General features: G+C 36.9%; 2 protein-coding genes across 7 annotated transcripts in view; both read left to right on the top strand.

The window, feature by feature from the left end:
* zgc:66474 (uncharacterized protein LOC327500 homolog) overlaps positions 1-24,087 on the top strand; it is a 35,346-nt gene that overhangs the window by 1,484 nt on the left and 9,775 nt on the right. For all 6 annotated transcript variants that reach the window (XR_008365834.1, XR_008365833.1, XR_008365830.1 and 3 more), the window contains exons 2-10: positions 1,018-1,472; positions 1,734-2,120; positions 4,844-5,047; positions 6,380-6,589; positions 7,365-7,940; positions 15,592-15,807; positions 15,894-16,124; positions 17,037-18,389; positions 18,629-20,266. Coding sequence is in view for 1 of the 6 variants with exons in the window: in XM_053515449.1 (XP_053371424.1) it covers positions 1,018-1,472; positions 1,734-2,120; positions 4,844-5,047; positions 6,380-6,589; positions 7,365-7,940; positions 15,592-15,807; positions 15,894-16,124; positions 17,037-18,389; positions 18,629-20,266 (5,270 nt within the window). In the remaining 5 variants the exon portion in view is untranslated. The remainder of the gene's footprint in view (positions 1-1,017; positions 1,473-1,733; positions 2,121-4,843; positions 5,048-6,379; positions 6,590-7,364; positions 7,941-15,591; positions 15,808-15,893; positions 16,125-17,036; positions 18,390-18,628; positions 20,267-24,087) is intronic.
* LOC128545094 (uncharacterized) lies at positions 10,714-13,741 on the top strand. The gene is made up of 2 exons (XM_053515454.1): positions 10,714-12,733; positions 12,825-13,741. The coding sequence occupies exons 1-2, from the start codon at positions 12,632-12,634 to the stop codon at positions 13,641-13,643; spliced, it is 921 nt and encodes a 306-aa protein (XP_053371429.1). The 5' UTR covers positions 10,714-12,631; the 3' UTR covers positions 13,644-13,741.

The following is a 24,087-nucleotide window of genomic DNA, read 5'->3' as shown; positions in this document are numbered from 1 at the left end:
ACTGTACTAAACTATACATTTATTGTGATTCTTTAAATTAAAATATAAATAAATACATATTCTTATTAAAACTCAAACAATACTTTTGGTATGCATCTAACAAATTATTTTTATAATTATTTGATGAATTTAATTCTTTATTTTTCTTATTGTTGGATTACTTTCAATATATCTTAAACACCAGAGTAATTTGGTGTTTAAAAAGTGAAGCTCTTCAGGCCTCTCTTTCTGAGTGATGTAAGACAGCAGGGGCACGACTACTGGATATTAAATATTTAAATCTGAATGTGTTTTAGGTTCGTGCGTCTCTATATTATGTACAAGCATTTTGAATTTGCGTGCATTTCCTGCCTGTAGACTGGCAACTCTGAGTCTGTTTGCCAAAATGCAAAGATGTCTTTGAGTTCAGCTCTCTCTCATCTTGACACTTTAATCCCTGGTAGTGGAAGAATGATCTAGTAAGGGACTTCATCATAAATGCAATGATGGGTGCAGATTCATTTGAAAATAATGGGAAATTCTGCATTTGAATTGAACATAAATAGATAAATAGAAGTATGAATGGTTGTTAGAGGTGCATAAAATAGAGAATGGTGCATACAATTTTTATTAAGAAAGGAGAAGCAGCATATTGTTGATATTGTGGCATATGTACAAGTGTGAGGGAGGGAAGTCTTCAATCATAAATACACTTTAGGTGGGAATTCTGTTTGTAAGTGTTTCTTTTTTCTTGTCTGCATTTTCAACCCAAAGTTAAACCCATCTTGGCTTCTTTTAATTATTTTTACAGTGAGACCCCAAACCCTCTGTTTTGGCTCAAAAGAATGCTCTTTGTCTCTTTGACCATTTTGTTCGAGTATGTTCTGGTTTATTAAACGAAACATTGCCCCCTAGTGTACACTCTTATATTACATGGGCATTCTTGAATTCTAGAGTTTTTTTGTTACGAGAAGTAGCTGAGCATGAAGTGACTTAAATGTGTTTTATTTTATCTTTTGTTATTTCTATGCCCCACAGATCCCACTGCTGTCCCAGGTGAGGCCAGTCTGACAGAGACACTAACACTAGAATCCCTAATTATCAAAACAGAGCCAGTCGACGCCTCTGATTGCCCTTTATATGGACCTGACACAAGTCTCACAGCATCAGTATGCACTACCGATATGGAAATGGTTTATCCTGGTACCAGTGCCCCTGTAGATGCCAGTGTTCCTGATGGTATTGTATGGGACTCGGCACAAAGCTATATGGCTCCTCTAGACTTTGACCCTACTCTGTCCACCATGGCAAGAAACAGGAGCCAGAGGAGGTCCTTTGCCTGCCCGGACTGTGGTAAGGTGTTTGGAAGGGAGCAGAGACTGATGTTTCACATGCGTGTCCACTCGGCCGAGAGGCCCTATACGTACCGAAGGCGTAAAACATGCTTTTACGGGGACAAGAAGCGAAAGAAGAAGTTACGTGGCCTTTCTAAGGTATGTGCATATTTTTGCTTCAGTTAACATCAATGCATACAAGAGAATGATGAAATGCAGTAAAGTCATTGTTGATGTGACATGAAGCAAATCTTTTGTGTTAATATTTGGCTATAAAAAACCAAAAACCATTGTGAAAAAACAATTAGTACATCAATAGATTGTCTTGGCAGACCAGGACTAATCTGGGGTAGATCTCAGAAAGATACCCTATTTGAGTCCGTGCAACATTCACATAATAATTGTTTCATTCCCATGTAGACATCACGAGAATTCATAGAGGATCTGTCTGACAGCTCGGAGCAGACAGAGCAGAGTACTGGATGGGTTAACGTCGGTATCTCATCAAGGGCTGGCCCCTCTGGCCCTGAAATAGAGCCAAGCGAGGCATCAGATGAAACCAGTGAACACACCAGCAGCAGCAGTAAGCTCTCTGAAACCAGTGCTGCCAAGCCTGTAGGCCTTAAAGCGAAACAAGGAAGAGAAAAGCCCAAGACAGCTCAGTGCCTGCAGTGTAACAAGGCCTTCACTAATGTATCACGGCTGGCGGTCCATATGAAGACCCACAGAAAGCCAATTTTGAATCAAGATGAACAAAATGTACAGGATGACACTGACAGAGCAGACAGCGGATCACATCTTACAAAGGTAAGGGCTTGGAGGACAAAGCGGCAATTAACAATAATTATAATGAAAAAGAATGAAAATTAGTCATATTTAATTATAATTGATAATTAAGACATCACAATAGTGATGCAGGTGAAGAAAAGGATGTTTAGAAAAGGACTGGCCGATCGACTGGTTTATCTCTATTGTAAGTGGAAAAATTGTTTTTTAAAAATCTGTTTTGGAGTCAGTGTGGCGGTACGTCATTCTACACACAAAAGAATCGCAATTCATAACTCAATTTCCCCCATCTCTAGTGATTACTATGTAGGCATTAACTGATAAGCAATGGATGATATTATTATTACTATTATTATTATTATTATTATTATTGTTAGTGGCATTTGACAGTTCTTTTAAACTTTGGTATTACAAATGAAAAGCATTGGTGTTTTTTTAATCACTTTTACACAATAAATGGTTAAAATAAGAATAAGAGAATGAGAAAAGCAACACTATGATGAGGAATCACATAACTGATCTGAAAAGTAATTTCCAGCACCATCTTCAAGAGATCTGTACAAAGGTAAGAATCTCCACACCTCACTTTTACAATAATTTTTACTTATTCTACTTCTGTGACGTAGTTGATTTACTGTAGGTTGTTTTCCTTTTCAGAGTTCCTATTCAAAAGATTAAGTGTGTGGACTATGGAGAGAATGATGTGCCAGCTTGTCCTCCTGGTTTCTTATATTATTTGTCCTTGTTATTTGTGTTGTTACTTGTTATACTTAAAATATAAAAAACGTCCTAGTAAAACCCTTTCCAAGCATATCATAATTTTATAATGTAATCGATGAATGTGATAAATAAATATGGTGTCTCATAAGGATGTAGTTTTGCACCTGCTTAGGAATTTATATGTAAATACCCTCATTAAGCAGTTTATTAGGAACACTATGTTAACTCCCTTTGCTCTTAGGTCTTCATGGTATGGATTCCACAAAATGGTGGATATGTTTTAATTTTCTGGTCCATGTGGACATGATCGCATCACATAATTCATGCAGGTTTTTTAGCTGCACTTTTATACTGCAAATTCCCTGTTCTGCCACATCCCGGCGGTGCTCTCCTGGAGTAGAGTGTGAGGGATTCTGTGACTGTTTTTCACTGAAAAACATTGTGTTGTTTGTGAAACTAGTTTGTGACGACTTTTACTTTGTAACATTGTGCATTATCATGCTGAAATTAGCCATTAAAAGATGCAAAATTTTGGGCAAGAATGCATGCACATGGTCAGCAATAATACTCAGATAGAAGTAAATAAATAGTTCATATAAATAAATAAATAAATCAGGACCATAAACCATAAGAAATACGTCCTGGGACGTAACAGTGTGACTTTCAAGCAATAATTGATGCTAAATCACAGGAAATTAGCCGTTCTGATGGCAGGTGTGAGCAGTATCTTAAGCCAGTCTATACATTATTTTATGCATTATTCCAGCTGCCACACAACTAGGTGATTTAGATAATTGCGTGAGTGAGCTGGTGTATGGGTGTTCCAAATAAAGTGCTCATGAATGTATGTGAAGGGTGAGAGATAAAATAATAATGTTTTATTAAATAATATAAATAATATGATCAAATCATCTGCCTCTAATCACAGGTTTTCATTACTATTAAAAGGGACATCCTAGAAAAAGATTTTTGTCTCTTCAGTCTATCTAATTCCTCTACAGTAAAGACCTGATTGATGAAGTAATTCAGAGACTCTGAGATTTGATTACTGATTTGATTTGCACCGTAAGTTGTCCAGCCGCATACGCACAGGTGTGTGTGCGTTTTTCTAAATCACATCCAGTCAAATTCTAGAACCTTCACAAGATAATCAAGATACTTAATGCAGTTGAGCCTAGTCTCAAGTGAATTGACCTAGAATACTTTTCGATGAGAGATTAGTGTTTGTGATGTTTAATGTATTTGCACAAAAAGAAATCAAAGTTAAATGACCGAAATGTCCTTTTAATGCAGTTTAAAATAAATGCAGGCTACAATAAAGTGTGCAAAAACCAAAAGTGTGTAAATACAAATTTTACAAATTTACAAACCTTATGTATGTATATCTTGAGAGGTAAATTTGTTTGTAACTCAAAATATTGTATGTATAAGGTCACTTTGCCATTTAGACTCTTTGGGTTTAAAAATATACAGAGGCGGTCACAGATTAGAGGCAACTTAGTGTATAGTGTAGTCACTACAAGTCAGCATATTTCAGAGCATGCTTAGTTAAATTGAGTTTTGATTATTATAAATGACAAAAATGATTTTATACGTCTGTTTTATACGTCAAAAATGATTTTATACGTCTAATTAGGGATCATCTTCTGGCAAATCATGACAGCACTACATTTTTATTACTGTTTACATAAGGAAAAGCCAACGTGTGGAAGGCATCTCCATGTTTGTTTGTTTTTTGCAGAATAAGAATTGTATTTCTGAAGAAATGAGTAAACAAATATACTGTACATACTATATACATATGTAATATACAGTACTTTTATAGTAAAGTTGCACTTTCTGACAATTGCAGTGCTGTTGTGAATCTACTATAAATTTTATCAGAATCAAACCTATTTACATGTCAGAGGTAAATAGATATCAGAGGTATCAGAGGTAAATACATATATTGTATTTAAGAACAGAATATAAACTGGAACCCATGGTAACCCCTCACACACACTTTTAACTTCCTTTTCTTTCAGGTAATAAGGAACAACGAAACTGAGGTGGAAAAGGCAAAAGCGATAGGTCAAAGATTGTTTCAGTGCCCTGAGTGCAAGAAGATCTTCGCTCGCTCTTGTTGGCTCACCTTCCACTTGAAGTCACATGAACGAGAACGTAAGCGGCAGAAAAAGAAACAGCTTCAAACTAACAACCTGAAGGACGACCCCCAGGTTTCAGAAGAGGTACTGCATAAACAAAAGAAATAACAAATTAATAAAATGTTTGGAAGCAGTGTTCCTTTCATTTAATGTCTCCTAAATATCTTTATAATTATCATCCTGCTAACGGTTATTATTTTGTGTTAATGCTTCAACTGAAATAGGCTGGTTCCCCTCATATAAGGTCACATTAGAGTGAAAATCTAAATGAATCAGTAAAGCTTGATCAATACAAAAATGCAAAAAAAAGGAGCAAAAGCAGGAAATGATTCTTAACATTTTGTTTTGCACATACCGAAATACAGTGAAACCTCGGATTGCGAGTAACGCAGTTTGCGAGTGTTCCACAAGACGAGCAAATATTTTTTATACTTTTTTTGTCATCTATCACGCATGCGCTTCTTGTTTTGATGCCGAACATCACATGATCACAACTAAGCCAACGGTTTTTCTCTCTCTTGCGCTGCGAAATTGTGGGTAATTGTTTCCCCTGCTGAGTCTTAGTCACTTACTTAATTGCACATGCGTACTATTTACTATACCATGTGTGTGCGCGTAAAACATGTTTTATTTTGTGTCTGAATGCGTGTATACAGCGTGTGTGTAAAGCAAAAGCAAGTCTCATTAGAGATGTTAAAAATCCATTTTTTCTCTCTGTATCAGCCTGCTCTTTGTATCTGTGTATGCATGCGTCATTGGACACCATGTCACACACACCCACACAGACCCCTCCTACTTTTGCTTCACAGACACACACACACACACACACACACTTATTCTCTCTGCTCTACACAGAAACACTGCCCTGTCGTGATTCTTTTCAAAGGTAAAGTGCAGGTTAATTGGTTTCATTTTAACTTTACACCTGTGATTTTATTAGTGTGTCACTCAATTGAGTGTCATTAGAGAGATTTTTTTTATTTTCCGATAAAACAGTGTTTCTATTGTGTGTGTGCGTTTATGAAAATCAGGATTTATTTTTACTTTTTTTTTAAACATAAAGTGCAGGTTAATTTGTTTTATTTTTATTTCATATTTTGTGTTAATTATTTTTATGCATTATTTTTTTGGGGCTGTGGAACAAATAATTTGAGTTTCCATTATTTCTTATGGAAAAATTCAATTTGGTTTATGAGTATTTTGAAACACGAGCCCGCTTCGAGAATGAATTATGCTCGTACTCCCAAGATTCCACTCTATATAAAAACGACTTAAAAGTGAATTTTGCATAATAGATCACCTTCAAATGTAGGTTGAAACATGCTGTTCATTACTTATCTGCTTTTTGGGGTAAGTTTCTCTATAGACTGAATGCTTTCTGATTATTGACTTTTCTTTTTTTTTTTTTCTATATAGCCGAAGAAAGAGGAAACCACTGAAAGCAGCAAAGTTCACGTATTAAAGAAAATCTTTGCTTGCCCGTACTGTGATAAGGTTTTTGCTCGTGAAGGGTGGCTTGCACCACATATTCGGAGTCATACACTTAACCAACAAAAAAGTGACATTCATTCTGACGCCATATTGCCCAATTCGACTAAGAGAAGGACTCGGCGTGTCATTACCAAGGTTAGTTTGTTTGTTTTTATTGTTAAATCATACAGTATATGCATATATTGACCAGCTCTTTTACGGACTGTAATCTATATACAGTACCAACCTGTTGTGAGTAAATAAAGCTTAAGATTTCTAGTACATTTTACATGTACATCACGCAGAACATGGACAAAAGGTAGTGGACACCTGACCATCATAAATGTAATTTTCTGTTCCTGATTTTTTTTTTTTAAAAAGCATTACTCATTCAGGGTTTTTAAATTGTAGCTCTGCACATTTGTGGTCCTTCAGCCACAAAAAACATTAGTGAGGTCAGTTGCTGATTTCGGGTGAGGAGGTCAGGGGGTGCATTCCACTTCATTCCAAAAGGTGTACAGTGGGTTGGTCCAGTTGGTCACCTCCTAGTTTTAAGGAAGGAATGTTGAAATGCTAGAGTATACAGTGATGATTTGTACAATTGTATGCATTCATTTTTGTGCCCAAAGTTTTTTTCAACCATATAGTAGTCTGATGGTCAGATGTCCATAAACTTTTGGTCATATAATGTGTACACAAATATATTTTTTATTTGTGTGTACTTAGTTTTTGCTTATGAATACATTCTTTTTTGGTTTATGTTTAAAAGTACAATCTCAAAGACGTTATGTAAATATGAAGTTGATATCTGTACTACAAGTATATTAAATAAAATCAATAATGTCCAAATAGTTCTTTCGCCCACCATTACACAAAAGTACACTAACATTTTAAAATCAATTTCTCTTCCCATTTCTGTAAACTTGTTTAGCCATCATCATCAGAGGGTGGCAATGAGCAAAACAAAATCGCTGAACAGCCATTAGAAGAAACTAAAACTTCAGAAACAGTCAACGAGCAACCCAAAAACGAACCTGCTGCGTCTCAAAGCATAACTATGGAGTTAAAAACAAACGCAGAAACCAAAATAATTATCACTAATAACTCTATTGATAACGAAACTGAAACCATCAGTAATGAAACTGAAACCGTTGCCAACAAAGTCCCAGAGGAACCGAACCCAGTCCCTGAGGAATCTTCGGTAAAAAAAGGAGTCAAAAAGTCTAGAAAGAGATTTCCATGCAGAGAGTGTGGCAAGGTGTATCTGCTGGCCGGTTGGTTGAAGTCCCACAAGAAGATGCATAAAAGAGAGAGGATTGTGGAGGAGAACAGGAGGCAGCTAATGCTGATGAAAGAGTTTGGACAAAATGACAACAAAGAAGGAGAACAGAGCCTCATTGAGACAAATATTGTGGAAAAGAAGCAAAAGAAGCAGAAGAAGAATTTGGGGCTGCAGGATGGTCTTGATGACAAAAAGAAGAAAAAAAGCCAGCTTACAAATGAAGTGGTATGTTTTTTGCGTCTTTGTGTGTGTGTCTGTTTGTGTGTGTATATAATTTAATTTTGAGTAGTCTCCCACAAGCTGTCTACAGTAAGTTGCTGGAATCGTAGTGCATTTCTTATGAGAGAACTGGTGTAGCTGAGTCAGATGTGTAGGCCTCGTTTCCCTCACACACTTTTTCAGTTCAGCCAACACATTTGCTATTGGATTGAGGTCACACTCCAATACCTCGACTTTATTGTCCTAAAGCCATTTTGCCACCACGTTTAAACCATGCTTAAGTATAAAAAACCCATTTGCAGCCGAGCTTAAATTTCCTGGCTGATATCTTGAGATTTTCCTTCACATACTGTATATCTACATGATGTTCCATCCTCATAATGAATATAATCTATTTTGTGACTTGCACCAGTCACTCCTGCAGCAAAAGACCTCCACAATGATGCTACCACCCCATGCTTGGTGTTCTTGGCACGAATGGTGTTTTTCAGCTTGAAAGCCTGCTTGATATAACACTAGTCATTATGACCAAACTGTTAGATTTTCCTCTCATCAAACCAGAGGACATTTCTCCATAAAGTAAAATCTTTGTGCCTCATCTGCAAACCATAGTCTGGATATGTGTCAGATATGGAGCAGTGGATTTATTCTTGCCGATCAGCCTTACAGTTTACAGATCTGGCAGTTAAAAACGCATGTTTCGAGAAAAGGGATCTCGCGAGCTGCCGCAGCAGTGTGCTGTGAACAGGACGTACATTACGTGTAGGGGGCAGTCGTGTTTCAATCTGCAGTATTGTGTGTCTACTGAAGCCGAAAATGTGTTAATCTCTCTTTGGCGCCCATTGACAGCAAGCAAATATTATTATTATTATTAGTGGTAGTGCTGTAAATTTATAATATTTTATTATTATTATTGTAACGTGCCCGCGCGTGTGTGCAAAAAGACAAAGTGCAAACAAGAATCGAAAGTGTTTGATAAGTTAGGCAAAAAGATATATTGTTTTATTGTGTATATGTGCTTTAAATATAAACTAAACAATAAATACTGCCTTTTGCAAAGTGAAAGTGAGTTGCGCGTGCACGCTTTTTGATCAAAAGGCTGATAAACGCGTGCGCAGATATGAGCAGATTTATCGATGAAACATACTTGCAACCCCAGAAATGCAACAAACACAAATATATACAGTGGTGTGAAAAACTATTTGCCCCCTTCCTGATTTCTTATTCTTTTGCATGTTTGTCACAAAATGTTTCTGATCATCAAACACATTTAACTATTAGTCAAAGATAACACAAGTAAACACAAAATGCAGTTTTTAAATGATGGTTTTTATTATTTAGGGAGAAAAAAAATAATCCAAACCTACATGGCCCTGTGTGAAAAAGTAATTGCCCCCTGAACCTAATAACTGGTTGGGCCACCCTTAGCAGCAATAACTGCAATCAAGCGTTTGCGATAACTTGCAACAAGTCTTTTACAGCGCTCTGGAGGAATTTTGGCCCACTCATCTTTGCAGAATTGTTGTAATTCAGCTTTATTTGAGGGTTTTCTAGCATGAACCGCCTTTTTAAGGTCATGCCACAACATCTCAATAGGATTTAGGTCAGGCCTTTGACTAGGCCACTCCAAAGTCTTCATTTTTTTTTTCTTCAGCCATTCAAAGGTGGATTTGCTGGTGTGTTTTGGGTCATTGTCCTGCTACAGCACCCAAGATTGCTTCAGCTTGAGTTGACGAACAGCAAGCCTTCCAGGTCCTGAAGCAGCAAAACAACCCCAGACCATCACACTACCACCACCATATTTTACTGTTGGTATGATGTTCTTTTTCTGAAATGCTGTGTTACTTTTACGCCAGATGTAACGGGACACGCACCTTCCAAAAAGTTCAACTTTTGTCTCGTCGGTCCACAAGGTATTTTCCCCAAAGTCTTGGCAATCATTGAGATGTTTTTTAGCAAAATTGAGACAAGCCTTAATGTTCTTTTTGCTTAAAAGTGGTTTGCGCCTTGGAAAAACGGCCATGCAGGCCGTTTTTGCCCAGTCTCTTTCTTATGGTGGAGTCGTGAACACTGACCTAAATTAAGGCAAGTAAGGCCTGCAGTTCTTTAGATGTTGTCCTGGGGTCTTTTGTGGCCTCTCGGATGAGTTGTCTCTGCGCTCTCGGGGTAATTTTGGTCGGCCGGCCACTCCTGGTTCACCACTGTTCCATGTTTTTGCCATTTGTGGATAATGGCTCTCACTGTGGTTTGCTGGAGTCCCAAAGCTTTAGAAATAGCTTTATAACCTTTACCAGACTGATGGAGCTCAATTACTTTTGTTCTCATTTGTTCCTAAATTTCTTTGGATCTTGGCATGATGTCTAGCTTTTGAGGTGCTTTTGGTCTTCTTCTCTGTGTCAGGTAGCTCCTATTTAAGTGATTTCTTGATTGAAACAGGTGTGGCAGTAATCAGGCCTGGGGGTGACTACAGAAATTGAACTCAGGTGTGATAAACCACAGTTAAGTTATTTTTTAACAAGGGGGGGCAATTACTTTTTCACACAGGGCCATGTAGATTTGGAGTTTTTTTTCTCCCTTAATAACGTAAACCTTCATTTAAAAACTGCATTTTTTGTTTAATTATGTTATCTTTGATTAATAGTTAACAGTTTTTGATGAGCAGAAACATTTAAGTGTGACAAACATGCAAAAGAATAAGTAAGGAAGGGGGCAAATAGTTTTTCACACCACTGTGTATATATATATATATATATATATATATATATATATATATGTATGTATGTATATACTCGCTAAATACAACGCTTTGGCTGCGCTTTCTCCATTCATTATCATTATTAGTAGTCGTAGAAGTACACTCTAAAAAAATGCTGGTTTTCTGTAAACACATCGTTGGGTTGTTTATGCTGGGTCAAAATTCTGGGTTATTTCGTGTACTTTAATCACACTGTTGGGTTGCTTTTGCTATGAATTCTAAAAAGAAACATCTCAGTTTCCTCCCTAGACCTTTTGTCTGCATCACAATGAACTGAAGCTCAGCACGTCATCTTTCCTTGTTTGAATCTGTAATATTTAAAGGAAATATATTTTGCTTATAGGCCTAAATATTCATTTTCCTTTATGGACAGGTGTATTATGTTTTATCTCGAAGCGCTGCAATTTTCGCTGGTTTCAAACCACAATGTTTTCGGAGATTTGAGCTTCAGACAATCCCCAGGCGCTCTGAGCTCATGGATCCGCCCAACGCAGCCACACTTCTGAACGAACGTCTAAAACTACCGCTGGCTAACTATGTCTGCAGTGGTTAAAACAGCGGAATAATTTCATTTAGGGTATTTCTAAAAGGCAATCTACTGTATTTACATTATGTGAAGTTAAAACAAAATGGTTCTATTTACTACATCAAATGGAATGTGTCAAGCCAGCAAGAGTGTTAATTTACCCACTGGTTGGGTCAAATAAAATAACCCAGCACATTAACATTTAACCCAGCAGTTTTTAGAGTGTAACATCACAAAAATATTCCATTTGTAAAATATCATAAAGAAATCATAGGTTGTGTATAGAGGGATTAAAAACAATACAAAACAGGCTATGGTAAAGAAATTCTCAGACTCTTCCATTGCAAGGATTGAAAACCGGTAACTATGCCAATTTTAGAATCCGTAGAAGCTCAATGGTCCGCACACAACCTCTCGTGGGGGAACATTCTCTGAATTCGCCATTTTGATGCAGGTGGGGCTAAGAAACATCTTGGTTTATTCACACAGATGTACCTACAATACACCTACAGTTTTAAAGTACATGGAAATTTACGGGGTTGTCAAAAGAGCAATATAACTTGTGGCAGTGGCACACCTAAAATAGATGCAGAATAATTTTTTATTGTCTAAATATTTTTTTTTTCTAAACTGGTGCTACTGTTGTTTGCTTACAATATTTGTTAATTTAAAAATGTAATTAAAATGATGTTTGGGCTGAGGATTTTGAGCCTATTTCTTAGGTAGTCTAATCAGAGCTTTATGGCCCGCTCGGTTCATCTTCATAGTTGGATTTTATATTTTTCAAATTTAATACATAAATTATGTTCATAATAATAGAATAAGATGCACAAAATTTAGCTTTAAAATTCAAAATAAAAAGTTTGTTATATAGTTTTTGTAATGTCTTAACAGAGATAAAACAATAAAAGGCTTGGTAATGCCTCGATTTAAATGTTCTTAAAAGTCCTGGATAGTAGGCTATCTGATGTCCTGATTCATGAATCTGTCAAAATATCTTCGTTAAAAACATAAAAATGTGTCGACATTAAGCACCATCAGAAGACATAATTAAATTCCTAAATCCTCGTGTTCTGGTGTTTATGCTGTCATTTGGTCATGTTCACCCATGGGCTAAACATTTGTGGCATTTTAATTCGAATTCAACATTTTAATGGGTAGTGATCGGTGCAGACATTCATAGGGAAGGTCCTAAGCTATAAAACATATCGAACGAAACCACTGTAGGCATTTGCAGTTTCTACAGATATTAGTAGCAACAGACATGGAGGCAAAGACGTTTTATTCCACGAAGAATGTTGCCGTTTGTGCGGGCAAAAAACAAAGGGTAAGAAAGCCTTTTAATATACTGTACAGTAGTTATTCAGTTACCGTTTTTCCCACTGACTTTTGACATTCAGATTTTGTTGTACTTGTATGCTAACTCTTATGTTGTTTGTACAGCTTTCTGGAAAAGAGATCAAGTCGTCCCAAAACACAAAAAAAACGGTGAACACCCGGCTTGTAAAAAAGAAAACGGTATGTATTTTTCTTGCAACACCATTAAACAACCTGTACATGTCAGTGGTGTAATAAAGGTATTAAATGCTTTTTATGTTGGCTTTTATAGGCTACAATGATCACCCGTCGGCACCTCGCTGTAGCCAGCAGTTCAAAGGAGCAGTTACGGGCTGTGACACGTAGCCGTCTGAATTTGGAGGCCAGATTGGTTAGTGGCTTGGAAGCAGGTTCGAAGGAGAAGATAACGTCACATCTGCCAACAGCAGATCAGGCTCTAATCCATGACCCCGCTGGAGACCATTCCACACCACCCATCGGACGCTTGGACGATGAAGATTTTGGCTTTCCACCAGCCGCCTCAACAGCTCTGACCGACCATGCCGTTAAAGTAGAGATTGATCCGGAAAATGTTGCTAACCTACAGATGGCAACTGGTTCGATACTCGACTTTCACAGTTCACCAGTTCTGGAACATTTAATGCCTAACTCACAAGAACATTCAGCAGTTTCATCCTTCTGTTCGAGATTGCCTGAAACACCAAGAAACGCTTCGCGCTCTCATCATCCTGTACGCCGGTCTCTCATACATGGCGTGATCATACCTGATGTGACTTTAAATCATGTGTCCATCGAGCAAGAGAAAGAACTATATCTGAATTCAGCTGGACCAGATGGCAGACCAAGGGTAGATCGATTTGCTGTTGATTTATTTAAAAGGTTGGTTCCACACAATGTTTACCAGAAATGGGCAGGTTCGGTGAACTATGATGGTTCCAGGGGAAAAAACGCACTGCCTTCCAATCTGCGTCAAGCAATTTCTAATGCTGTTGCTAAGAAATTCCAACCCACAGCCCGCAACAAGAAGCAAATAAGAGATAGAATTAACGAACTTCTTAGAAAGAAAAGATTGAGTTTTCCTCTTTTTTAAAAAAAAAATGCTAACTACTCCTACTTTTGCAAAGACTTGGACTGACTGTTTGCCATCTATTGTCTGCTATATTCTATATATAATAAAACTGTATTGAAACAAAATGTGTATTTTCCTTACTTAATATCTAGTTATATCCAGCAAACAACAAGGCCTAACGTAAAATACTAAACTTAATGAAGCATATCTTTCACCCAGGTCTGTAAGGCTGGTCATTAAAAAGTCTAAGCTTCCGGAACATTGTTGTCCATACTTTTTTTTTATTATTATTATTTTTTAACATATATATAGAAAACAGTGAAACATAAACAAAAAGAGAAAGGACGAATAAAGGAATGTACAAAAAATAAACACCTTTACCGGGTTTGCCTGGTAGCAGTAGAATAGTCGAATAAATAGTTATGCATTGTGTTTCTAGACATCCTTAATTTACTTTTTTCTCCTAATTATATGTCCACAAATACTTTGACGACATACACTCATCAACCATAACATTACCACCACAAAATAATAACATTAATTATTAAATATCACCTGTAAACTAAGTTAAATTAAGGAGGGTAGTTTTACCATGCTGAAGTACCATTTAAAGCTATTTAAAAAAAATAAAAAATTCTTAAATAAAATCTTTTATTTTTGTGTTTATTGGATTAAACTAAAACATTTGTATTATTTAATATAATTGTATTATTGAATTAATTCTCTTATTATAAATACAGTTCTTATTCTTAATATTCTTGTCGAATATAGTCAAATATAATTGTTGAATATAGGACTCTCTTCTTACCTTTCATTCATGATAGGTGTAAAGTTATCAAACTGGGGGCGTTGGTGGCAAATACCTATCATCTAAATTTTTAGATGAATTAACAAGACAGAGCGGTCTCTGCATACATTTTTTTTCACCAGCAAAACATAAAATAGCTTTAATTTCTTTTTTTTAAAATAATGTTTAAAGGTAGCAATTAAATCAAACTTCGTAGTTGGACCTAATACTTTTTGATTTTGAAAAATTACAAAATAAATTATGTCTTGAATAAAGCGGCTCAAATTATTTATTTGTGGTTGTTGCATTTCTGGGGGTGTAGAATATTTACTAAAAAATATTGATTTTTTTGTTTTCTGATGGTGCTTAATGTCGACACATTTTTATGTTTTAATGAAGATATGTTGACATTTATTAATTAGGACATTCACATAGTTAACACTATCAGATAGCCTACTATCAGGAAATTTAATTAATTTTAAGACTATTTAAACCGAGGCATTGCCATGTCTTTTATTGTTTTCTCCCTGTTAAGACATTACAAAAACTATATAACAAACGTTTGATTATGAATTTGAAAGGCATCTCATTTCATTATTATGAACATAATATGAAGCACATATATACACGTTCATTATGAAATACCTGTTGTAAAAACAAAATAAAATTCATGTTTGCTTCAGCATTGGAAACAATGTTGGCTTAGGCTAACTAATTATACATAGTTCTTCATTGTACTTTGTCTGGCTTTTAATTAAAGTCCCTGCATATTCAGGGAAGCACAACACATTTATTTAAATTACTAAATGGTGCTCGTGGGATTCAGTGGCACTGCGCGAGACGAATTGCGGCCTTTCGCGGGAAAAAGCGTGCATTCTTAATATCCACTTTAGTATGTCGTATATATAGGACATATTTTCAACCAATCAGCAATACAAGTTACACAACAATTAAATGCTTATTAGCTACATTTAATAGTTTTTATTCAGTTTGAGACAATTCAGACAGTTATTTTAAATCTAAAAATGCCAAATATCTCGCTCTCTCTCTCTCTCTCTCTCTCTCTCTATATATATATATATATATATATATATATATATATATATATATATATATATAATGCCAATTATAATTAATCCAAATATCAAATTTAATCAAAATTTTTCTTTCTACTATTTTAAGCTGCTGAAGACTATGGATAACTCTTCTGATGTCCAGACAGCTGCAGAGAAAAGCAAAGATTCTGACGGTGCAACTCGTGGCCGATGTGTCTGCAAAGACTGCGGCAAGGTTTATGCTAGAAAAAACTGGTTAAGCTTGCACATGCTTGGCCACAGGAAAGCACTGCTGGCCTTGCCCCAAAAAGCAAATGACGATGCATTGAAAAGTGATGGGCAGGTATTTGGTTCTTCCATAATTCATTAAATGATTTGTTTGATTTTTTTGTGTGTGTGTTCAAACATAACTTTCATCCCCCCTTCCAGACAACGCAACAGGGTTCATCTACGGAGGATTCCAAAGGTCAGAAAGGAAAAGAGGGTGGTAAAGCATCGTTTCCGTGTCCCTTTTGCGATAAAGTCTTTCCACGAGCAATGCGGCTAATGGTGCACATGCAGATCCACTCAGGCGAGAAGCCGTACTCCTACCGACAACGTAAAGAACAGTTTTACAGTGACCCGACAAGACCCAGAGTGCCAGATACAGACAAACAGGAGGTAGGAAAATACATGCTGAAACCCATGATGACAACACAAGACTGCATGTCAGACTGACCTGATTCAAAACTTTGTTTTCTTTTTTTCTCCTTTTTCTCCTTCCTTTGTAAATAAATAAATTGTTAACTTGTCGAAGGTGTGCACTCCCAGACAAATGGGCTTGTTCATTTTATTGCAGTGTTAATGGAAATTATTTTAATTACAGTTTTAGAAGTATACATTTCCACAGTTCTTTTTATAAAAGTAACAGAATACTAACAGGACTCATTAGGACCCAGAGTGCGAATGCCTGCACGCAGCGATGCTGTATCGAGTAGTTTGATGTAGATGACTCTCTTTTTAAACTCTTGCTTTTTCATTTATTCTTGATCTTGTTGCAGTACAAAAAAATGTTGAGCTCTTGAAGTGGAAAAAAAAAAATCTGCTTTTGTTTGTTTAAAAAAAAATATTAATTGCAGTGATTTCATGGATTTATTTGTTGGAATGTATTTGTTCCAGAATATAGCAGGCCTTTGATACACACACACACACACACACACACACACACACACTGAGTCATTTAAATTGTGGTTAGAGTAGCTGAAAAAACAAGCCTCATAAACTAAATCATATGAAATGCTAGAATTTTGTTTCAAGGAAACAAAGACTACACTTGCTAAAATAAAATTGTCACTCTTGGATCTTGGGTCATAACGCAAACATTTTGCAAATATACGTTCTCAATAAAGGACTGTTTTTTCCTGCACATGTACCTTGATATGACACTTTGTTCTTTCCTTGTCTTTTTTTTCTTTTTTTTTTTTTTATTACACATAATAAACTAAATACCACTTTAGTCCTATTCTAAGGTGGTATGTGGCTAATAGTCTCCTCTCATTGAGAATTACTAATTGCCGACTTTCCTCCCTGCAGCCTGCAGTAGAAGGCAATGATGCAAAGGGGAAGGATGGAGAAAACGAAGTGACTAGGAGTCAGACTTCTGCCGTGTCGCAAGACCATGCAAGCACTACAGAGCCTATGGAAACCGTTCCGCCTCAATCAGTTTGCACTGGCAGAAAATTCAGCCTCCTTCCTCTGCAGTCATCTGCTGCTGCTACCATCCACAGCACAACTGTTACAAGAACCGATTCAAAATCAGACAGTAATTTCAGTTTGCAGCCTAGAATTGTTCTAGATCCAGTTGTAGCTGAGTCCAGCCACTCTGCATCATCTGAAAAGGGTGACTGTAAAGCAGTAGTTGTGGAAAATAGTGACATTGAGATGCTTGGGTTAGAAATGAATTATGCTGCTACAGGCGGGGAGGTGAAGAGTCATCTTCCTCAAAAGTTACTTGAAAACTCGGAACCTTGTGCCAGCCAAAACACATTAGCTGAGACAGATCATCCTCCAGATCTTGGGGTTAAAATAGGTTCAGTTTATAAATATCATGAAAATAACAACTGCTCTGAAAAGTTGCTTGTCAGTATACAGGACCAGCAGTCCTCTGACTCTCCAAAACACAGGAAGTCTGAAATGTGCCAAAAGGAGAGTCACGTAGAAAGCAAAGAGTGTTCTTTGTTTGATGTAAAGCAGCACAAGGTGCAACATGACCCAGAACATCTGGAAACTGATCTAGAATCTCAACAGTCAGGAGGCCAAGTTCCTACTCAAGGGAATTCAAGGTTTCTTGATATTGTGAAAGCTAAAAATATTCCACCCCATTCCACTGACCTAGCACTGAAAACAGTTCCAGAAATTGTCCCCACTGAATCAAGTACCATATGCCAAGTATCTCATACCGAGTCGGGATATATGGTCCTCTCGGATGTTAGTGATGATGATGAATGGGCAAATGTGTCCATTAACCCAGATGAAAAGAAAAGAAAGCAAACCTTGAAAATATCTCCACCAGTACATGAAGGGATGGGTGATGCCGGATCCGTCCCTAGCTCCTCTTATAAACCTAGTGACTCTGACTCCGATATAACGTTTATGTTAGGAAAGACCGGTGAACAAACTGCCCTTGATGGGACCCTGGTTAACCAAGATGACATGGCAGCTACTTCTGTGCAACAAACAGATGAACCAAGTTCCTCAGGGCAGAAGAAGTGGTTCACATGTTTGGCATGTGGTTTAACGTTTGCCAGTGAGGCCTCCTTAACACAGCACGTGAAGGTGCACTCTTTGTCTGCGGGGACCCACCAGAAGTCAAACGCCTACAAGACAGTAAAGAAGAGGGTCAAGAATAATGAAATTAAGCTTAAACAACCAGTTGTCCAAGTTCAGGTATGCGACTCTGACAAAGGAAAGAGTGCTACAAAAACTAGCAAAATTTTAAAATAGTTGTCATTGTTCAATATGTGGTCATATAGGATGACAATTGTAACAGTGACCTGGGCTTAATTTGTCATAACTCTTTTAAGTAATATATCTTGAGCCTTGTATATATTTAATTAGAAAGAATATTGATCCATACATTTTTTTTTTGTTGTTGTTGTATTCTTTTAAACCTTCCCTTTCTGAAGACATCAGAAGTAGGTAGTGTGGATTCAACAGACAACTCTGAAATCTCAGGAAAAAGCGACTCGACACTGATTAATGTCAGTACAGAAAGGTTATCAGGATGTTGCCCAGACACACACAGTGCAACTAGTCGACGTTCCAGAGCAGACTTAAAGACTGTTGACAGAAAATCAAAGAAAGGTACAAGAACTCTGCACTGTTGTTATTGTGGGAAAGCTTGTGAAAAAATCGAACTGCATCTCATGCATGATCACCCGAAGGAACCTAAAGTTATGGAAGCTTTGCATTTTAGCAATACTTTAGAAGAAAGGAAGAGGCGTTTGATCCTTCTTTGCAGTAACAAAAAACTGAAAAACGATTACACTCCTAGGAACAAAAAAGACGACGACCTCGTCCATTGTATTTTTTGCCAGGGATATTATCAAAGAAAGCAGTTTTGGAAACATGCTCTAATATGTAAGCAGAAACAATTAAAAGTGTCTGTTCTGCCTGAACCTGGGAGCAGTACAGATCTTCCCAACATTAGCCCAAGATCAAGGCAAAGTTTAGTGCAGAAAACCTCCAATCCAGAATCTGGGAATCTTGTCAAAGATACCTTCCACGGTTCTGTCCAACAAGTCATTCCAGAGTCTGAGAATCTTCCTTCACCTAAAGCTCAATACCACACTACACACTATTTATATTCACTTTCTGCTGTTTCAGGCACTCTCAGTGCTGAGGTAAACCCGATCCCTGATCAAGGGTCCATTTTATTCACTGGGAACAGCTCGGCAATGATGAATCTTGAATCTTCTGGACCACTCACTATAGAATCTTTTGACAGCGCAATAGAGTATACTGACACTCCAGGGCAGGAGTCTTGCCCCAGCACAGTACAGGAAGTTCTTGTTGAAAATCAAAATTTTACATTTCCCCTTATTAGAACAAAAGCCATTGTAGAAAAAGATTTGGAGATTTTTAATTTGAAAACTTGCAGTCCAGACATTGGGAGCCACAATCTACAACTAAAGACTAATCAAGATTGCCAGAGTTCTTCTACATTAGATTGCAGAAAAAAACATGTTGCTCCTCAAGAATCATTGAGCCCTATACATACTGGCAGCAGTAATTCACAACCATCAACTAATCTTAAATCAGACTGGACTAACACATCAACAAGTATAAGTGTGGACTTTGAGCAAAGTCTTAGCTTTAATTCAGAACCAGAGCAGACTGCCTCAGTGATGCCAGAGCTTGTATCAGAGGGGACTGCCAAAAGTAATCCTCATTTAGAGTCAACGAAATGTCTAGTTGCAAACGTTTTGACCAGTGATGCACAGGAAAGTGCTAATCCAGAAACAGAAAATGTCTTCAGTCAAGTTTTTGGAAATGGTGAACATAGAGCCCCTGACATAGAGTCAAGCTGTTATCTAACTGCAAATGAGTTCGTTACAACCGATGCAGAAAGATCCAGTGCAGCAGAAAAGCAGTTTGAATGTGAAGGTCATGTCAGAGATGATACAGAAGAGGGTGGTAAATGTACTACTGGTCAAAACAGCAAAATGAAACCTCTTGACTTAAATTACAAAACAGCATTAAAGAGGAGAGGGGAGAGTCGAAGCAGGGACACAAAGAGAAGACGACAAAGTGACCCCTTACAGGTACACTTAGTGTGTTCATTGTTTATTATGTATCTTGAATAAATAAGGTTTAATCGTGTACTCCGTTGTATTATTTTAAGGGATTTCGTATGGGTGGTACCGTGCCAGGGTTTTTGGGGTAATCCAAAGGTACTCGATAATGTAAGAGTGGAAAAAGCTTTCATAGACTTTCAATGGCTAGGGGGTTCTAATGCACAATTGGTCTTTGTTCATGATGATACAAAAAGAATCTTAAAACATGAAGTGAAGTGTGGCAGTTAGGGGTGTAAAGATGCATCGTGTCATCGTGTCAAAGCAAAAATGTTATGATTTGCATTGGTAAAATGTGCAGTTTATACCTTTGAAATCAGCATTTTATCAATTACATATCTAATGCAATTACCCTGTTTGAGCACCAGAGGTCCTAATCTGCAGAACACATAAATCTGAACAGGGGTATAAAATCTTATCCAAGAAGGGCTGGTGCAGGCTTTTAATCCAAGCATGCAGAAGCCACACATGGTAGTCTATTGATATGGTTCCCAACCTGGCATCCATGCCCTCCTCAGAAGGGTACCAAAAATCATAGGGCGTGCACAAGCCTTTGTCTGCTCTGAGGCTATGTTAAACATGCTAAATAAGAAACATTTTAAATATTAAATGTATTAAATTTCTGCATAGAAAACTATTTAAAAATATAGATTTTTGTTGTTTGTGTACATAAGCTTGGCTAGGATGGGGTGGGTTGGTTTGTTGGCTGGAAGGGGGTGCAACATTTCTTGAATGCAAGCAGAGGGCTTCAAAGAACAAAATTTGGGAAACACTAGTCTATTGCAAGCCAAGAATAACTTATTAAAGCATGCTGGTCAAATGAAAGCACTTTTTTATGTAGAGCCTTTGCCATTACTAAAACTGATGCACAGTGACCGATCTCTCCGGATCATATGCTTTTATTGTTACACAACCTTGTTTAACTGTTAGTTTTTTTAACATGCTTTTAACCCACACTGTTGTTGACTTTAAAGCTCAATTATCAGTTAAAATGACACCTTACAGGCTGATAATGAATTAATTGGGATTGAATCAGTTATTTTCTCTACAGACTGTATTTATTCGATACAATTTAGGGGTAGACTTTGTTTTAAGGGTATGCAGCAGCTGCATCATCATTTGTTTATAATATTAAAGGCCAATCAAAGGTCAAAGATCTCCCAAAGTGTGCATGTGTCAATGCTTCTGCTGAAATACCCCTCAGAAGATGCATTTTATCATGCCTTAAACCCGCGTTATTTTAATTCATGTCTAAATATTCCATCTGAGTGTCTTATGTAAATGCCCTACAGTTGAGCTATGTTCCACAGAGAACAGAGTTGTGCAACAAACTGGGGAGGGGATTTGCTCATATATTTTATCACAATAGGGAAAAAATATCTCTCTTTTTTTTTAAATAAGAAAAAACAACCTTGAATAATCCTGAAATAGGAGAACAAAAGGAAAGGAATGTATAGTACTGTGCAGAAGTCTGGAGCCACCCCTGATTTCTTCATACTAAAGAACCAGAGTTTCATGTATTGTTTAATGTAGTCTTGAGGAACAGGAATGGTTTTGTTTGTTAAGCCACACAGTGACCTATGAATCATTCACGCTTTAAAAAAAATAAATAAAAAATTAAGGCATAAACCAGTGACAAACAGTTGCAAATGATGACAGATGATCTGGCCAGTAATAATTATACGGGTGAAGGTGAATGCTAAGTTTGAACTAACGAGAGGAGAAATGAGGTTGCTGCTTAGGTTGTTACCAGTTTTTAAATTGTATCGTTAGGCACTTTGTAGCCAGTTCCTGTATAAAATTTGATCCTATTTCTCTAATTTAATCTACATACTTTTAATCTATGTCAAAATGAGTGGTGTCTTGAGACTTTTTCATGGTACTGTATTTTTCTCACGCTCTTTTGCTTGTACACGTTCAGGAGACTCGTCTTAATTTCTAAAAAGGGCCATAAAGTTTATTTTGCCCCGAATGACCATTTGAATTGCTATTTTGAGCATTTTTTAAAAATAGTTTTATACAGTCAGGAAAAAAATATTTTGATGTTATGCAATTATACTGTCTAAATCTGATAGCTCAAAAATAGCACCTTGGAAGCAAAATTATGTGCATACCGTGCATCTCAATAAATAAAAATGTGTCTTCTGTAATTTAATTTAAAATGTAAAACTAGGGTTATATTATAGAGATTCATTACATGTATTTAAGGCCTTTTTTGTTTTAATTCTGATGGTTGTGGCTAACGGCTCATGAAAATCAAAAAGCCAGTTTAGCCCAGAATGACCATTGACGATTGAATCGCTCTTTTGAGCATTTTTTGTATAGTTTCACACAGTCAGAAAAGAATATTTTGAAATTATACTGTCTAAATCTGATAGCACTTAAATAGCACATAGGAAGAAAAATTTTGGAAATATTGGAGTATTTCCAAAGTTCGGTCAAGACAAATTTACAGTGCAAAAAGTCCAAAGAATTATGTTAATTTATTAGGGCTCATTTAGCTAAGGCATTGTCGAACAGATTGCTTTAATAGCAGCCTTCAGCTTGTCTGTTTTATTGGGTCAGGTGTTGCTCATCTTCCTTTTGACTTTACCATGCAGATGCTTTATGTGGTACAGGCCAATCAAGCACAGTAATATCATGGTCAAACCAGTTTAGTGGAAGTTTTGGCACTGTGGGCAGGTCCTGTTGGAAAAGGAAGTTGGTATTGCCATAACGCTTGTCAGCGACAAAAGCATGACATGCTCTAAAATCTTCTGGTAGAGACAGCTGCATTCACTGTGGAATTAATAAAAGACAGGCCCGACATTAGCAGATGGCATGGCACCCCAAATCAATACCAACTGTGACTGAAACTACGATTCTGTGCCTCTCCACACCACCTCTGGACTTTTGGACCTTGCATTCCAAATGAAATACAAAATTTACCTTCATCTAAATAAAAAAGGGGACTTTAAACCAATGTGCAGCATTCCACTTTTTCATCTTAGCTTATGTAAGACACTTCTGACATTGTTTCTGGTTCAGAAATGGCTTGATACTTGGAGTGCAACAGTTGTAGTCCTGAAGATGTCTGTGTGTGGTCACTCCGGATTCACTCCAGTCTCAGTGCACCATTTGTAAAGTTCTTGAATCAGCTTGACTCCTTATCCTTGACAATCTTCTTAAGGCCACAGTCATGCCTTTTGCTTGTGCACCACCCCCCCAATCCCCCCTGCCCCCACACTCTTACCTGTTCGAGTACTGAACTAGATTACTTATTACTTTATACTGTATGAATAGCAATTAACTAAATCTGGAAATGAAATATTCAAATATTTTGACAGGTGGGATTTTATGATTTTCATGAGCTATAATGTTGAAATGTTTCACTTTACTTATAATGAATATATGATATGGTCATGTTCGAAAGTCAGTACCTCTCATTTCATTCTATGTGTTTTTGTATAAACCATAATAAAATTTATCTGATCATAGCAGGTCTTAGTATACAATATAACATATAACTTTTTTTATTATACCGTTATTTATTTAAAAATTAAGCCAAAAAGATTCAATAGTTTGTAGATCCACCTTCAGCAGCGATAACGTGAAGTAATTGTTTCCTTTATGACTTTATCGGTTTTCCTGTATGACTTTATCTATGGCTGCAAAACCAATCCCATATCATCACCCTTTTATCCCTATGCTTGACAGTGGGTATCAGGTGTTTCTGCTGAAGTACAGTTTGGTTTCCCCAAACATAGAACTCCACTTTGGTCTCATCTGTCCATAGGACATTGTTCCAGAAG

Source organism: Clarias gariepinus, chromosome 16 (genome assembly GCF_024256425.1).
Source record: "Clarias gariepinus isolate MV-2021 ecotype Netherlands chromosome 16, CGAR_prim_01v2, whole genome shotgun sequence".
NCBI classification, from domain to species: Eukaryota; Metazoa; Chordata; class Actinopteri; order Siluriformes; family Clariidae; genus Clarias; species Clarias gariepinus.
Note: the sequence above shows the minus strand (reverse complement) of the source record. Positions and strands in the feature narration are given on the sequence as shown.

What these genes read in the sequence shown, in the direction of transcription:
- LOC128545094 (XM_053515454.1), top strand. Translation starts at nt 12,632, where the DNA reads ATGCTAACTCTTATGTTGTTTGTACAGCTTTCTGGAAAAGAGATCAAG. An exon ending in GGCTTGTAAAAAAGAAAACG is followed by an intron (nt 12,734 to 12,824) that starts GTATGTATTTTT and finishes TGGCTTTTATAG; the next exon opens with GCTACAATGATCACCCGTCG.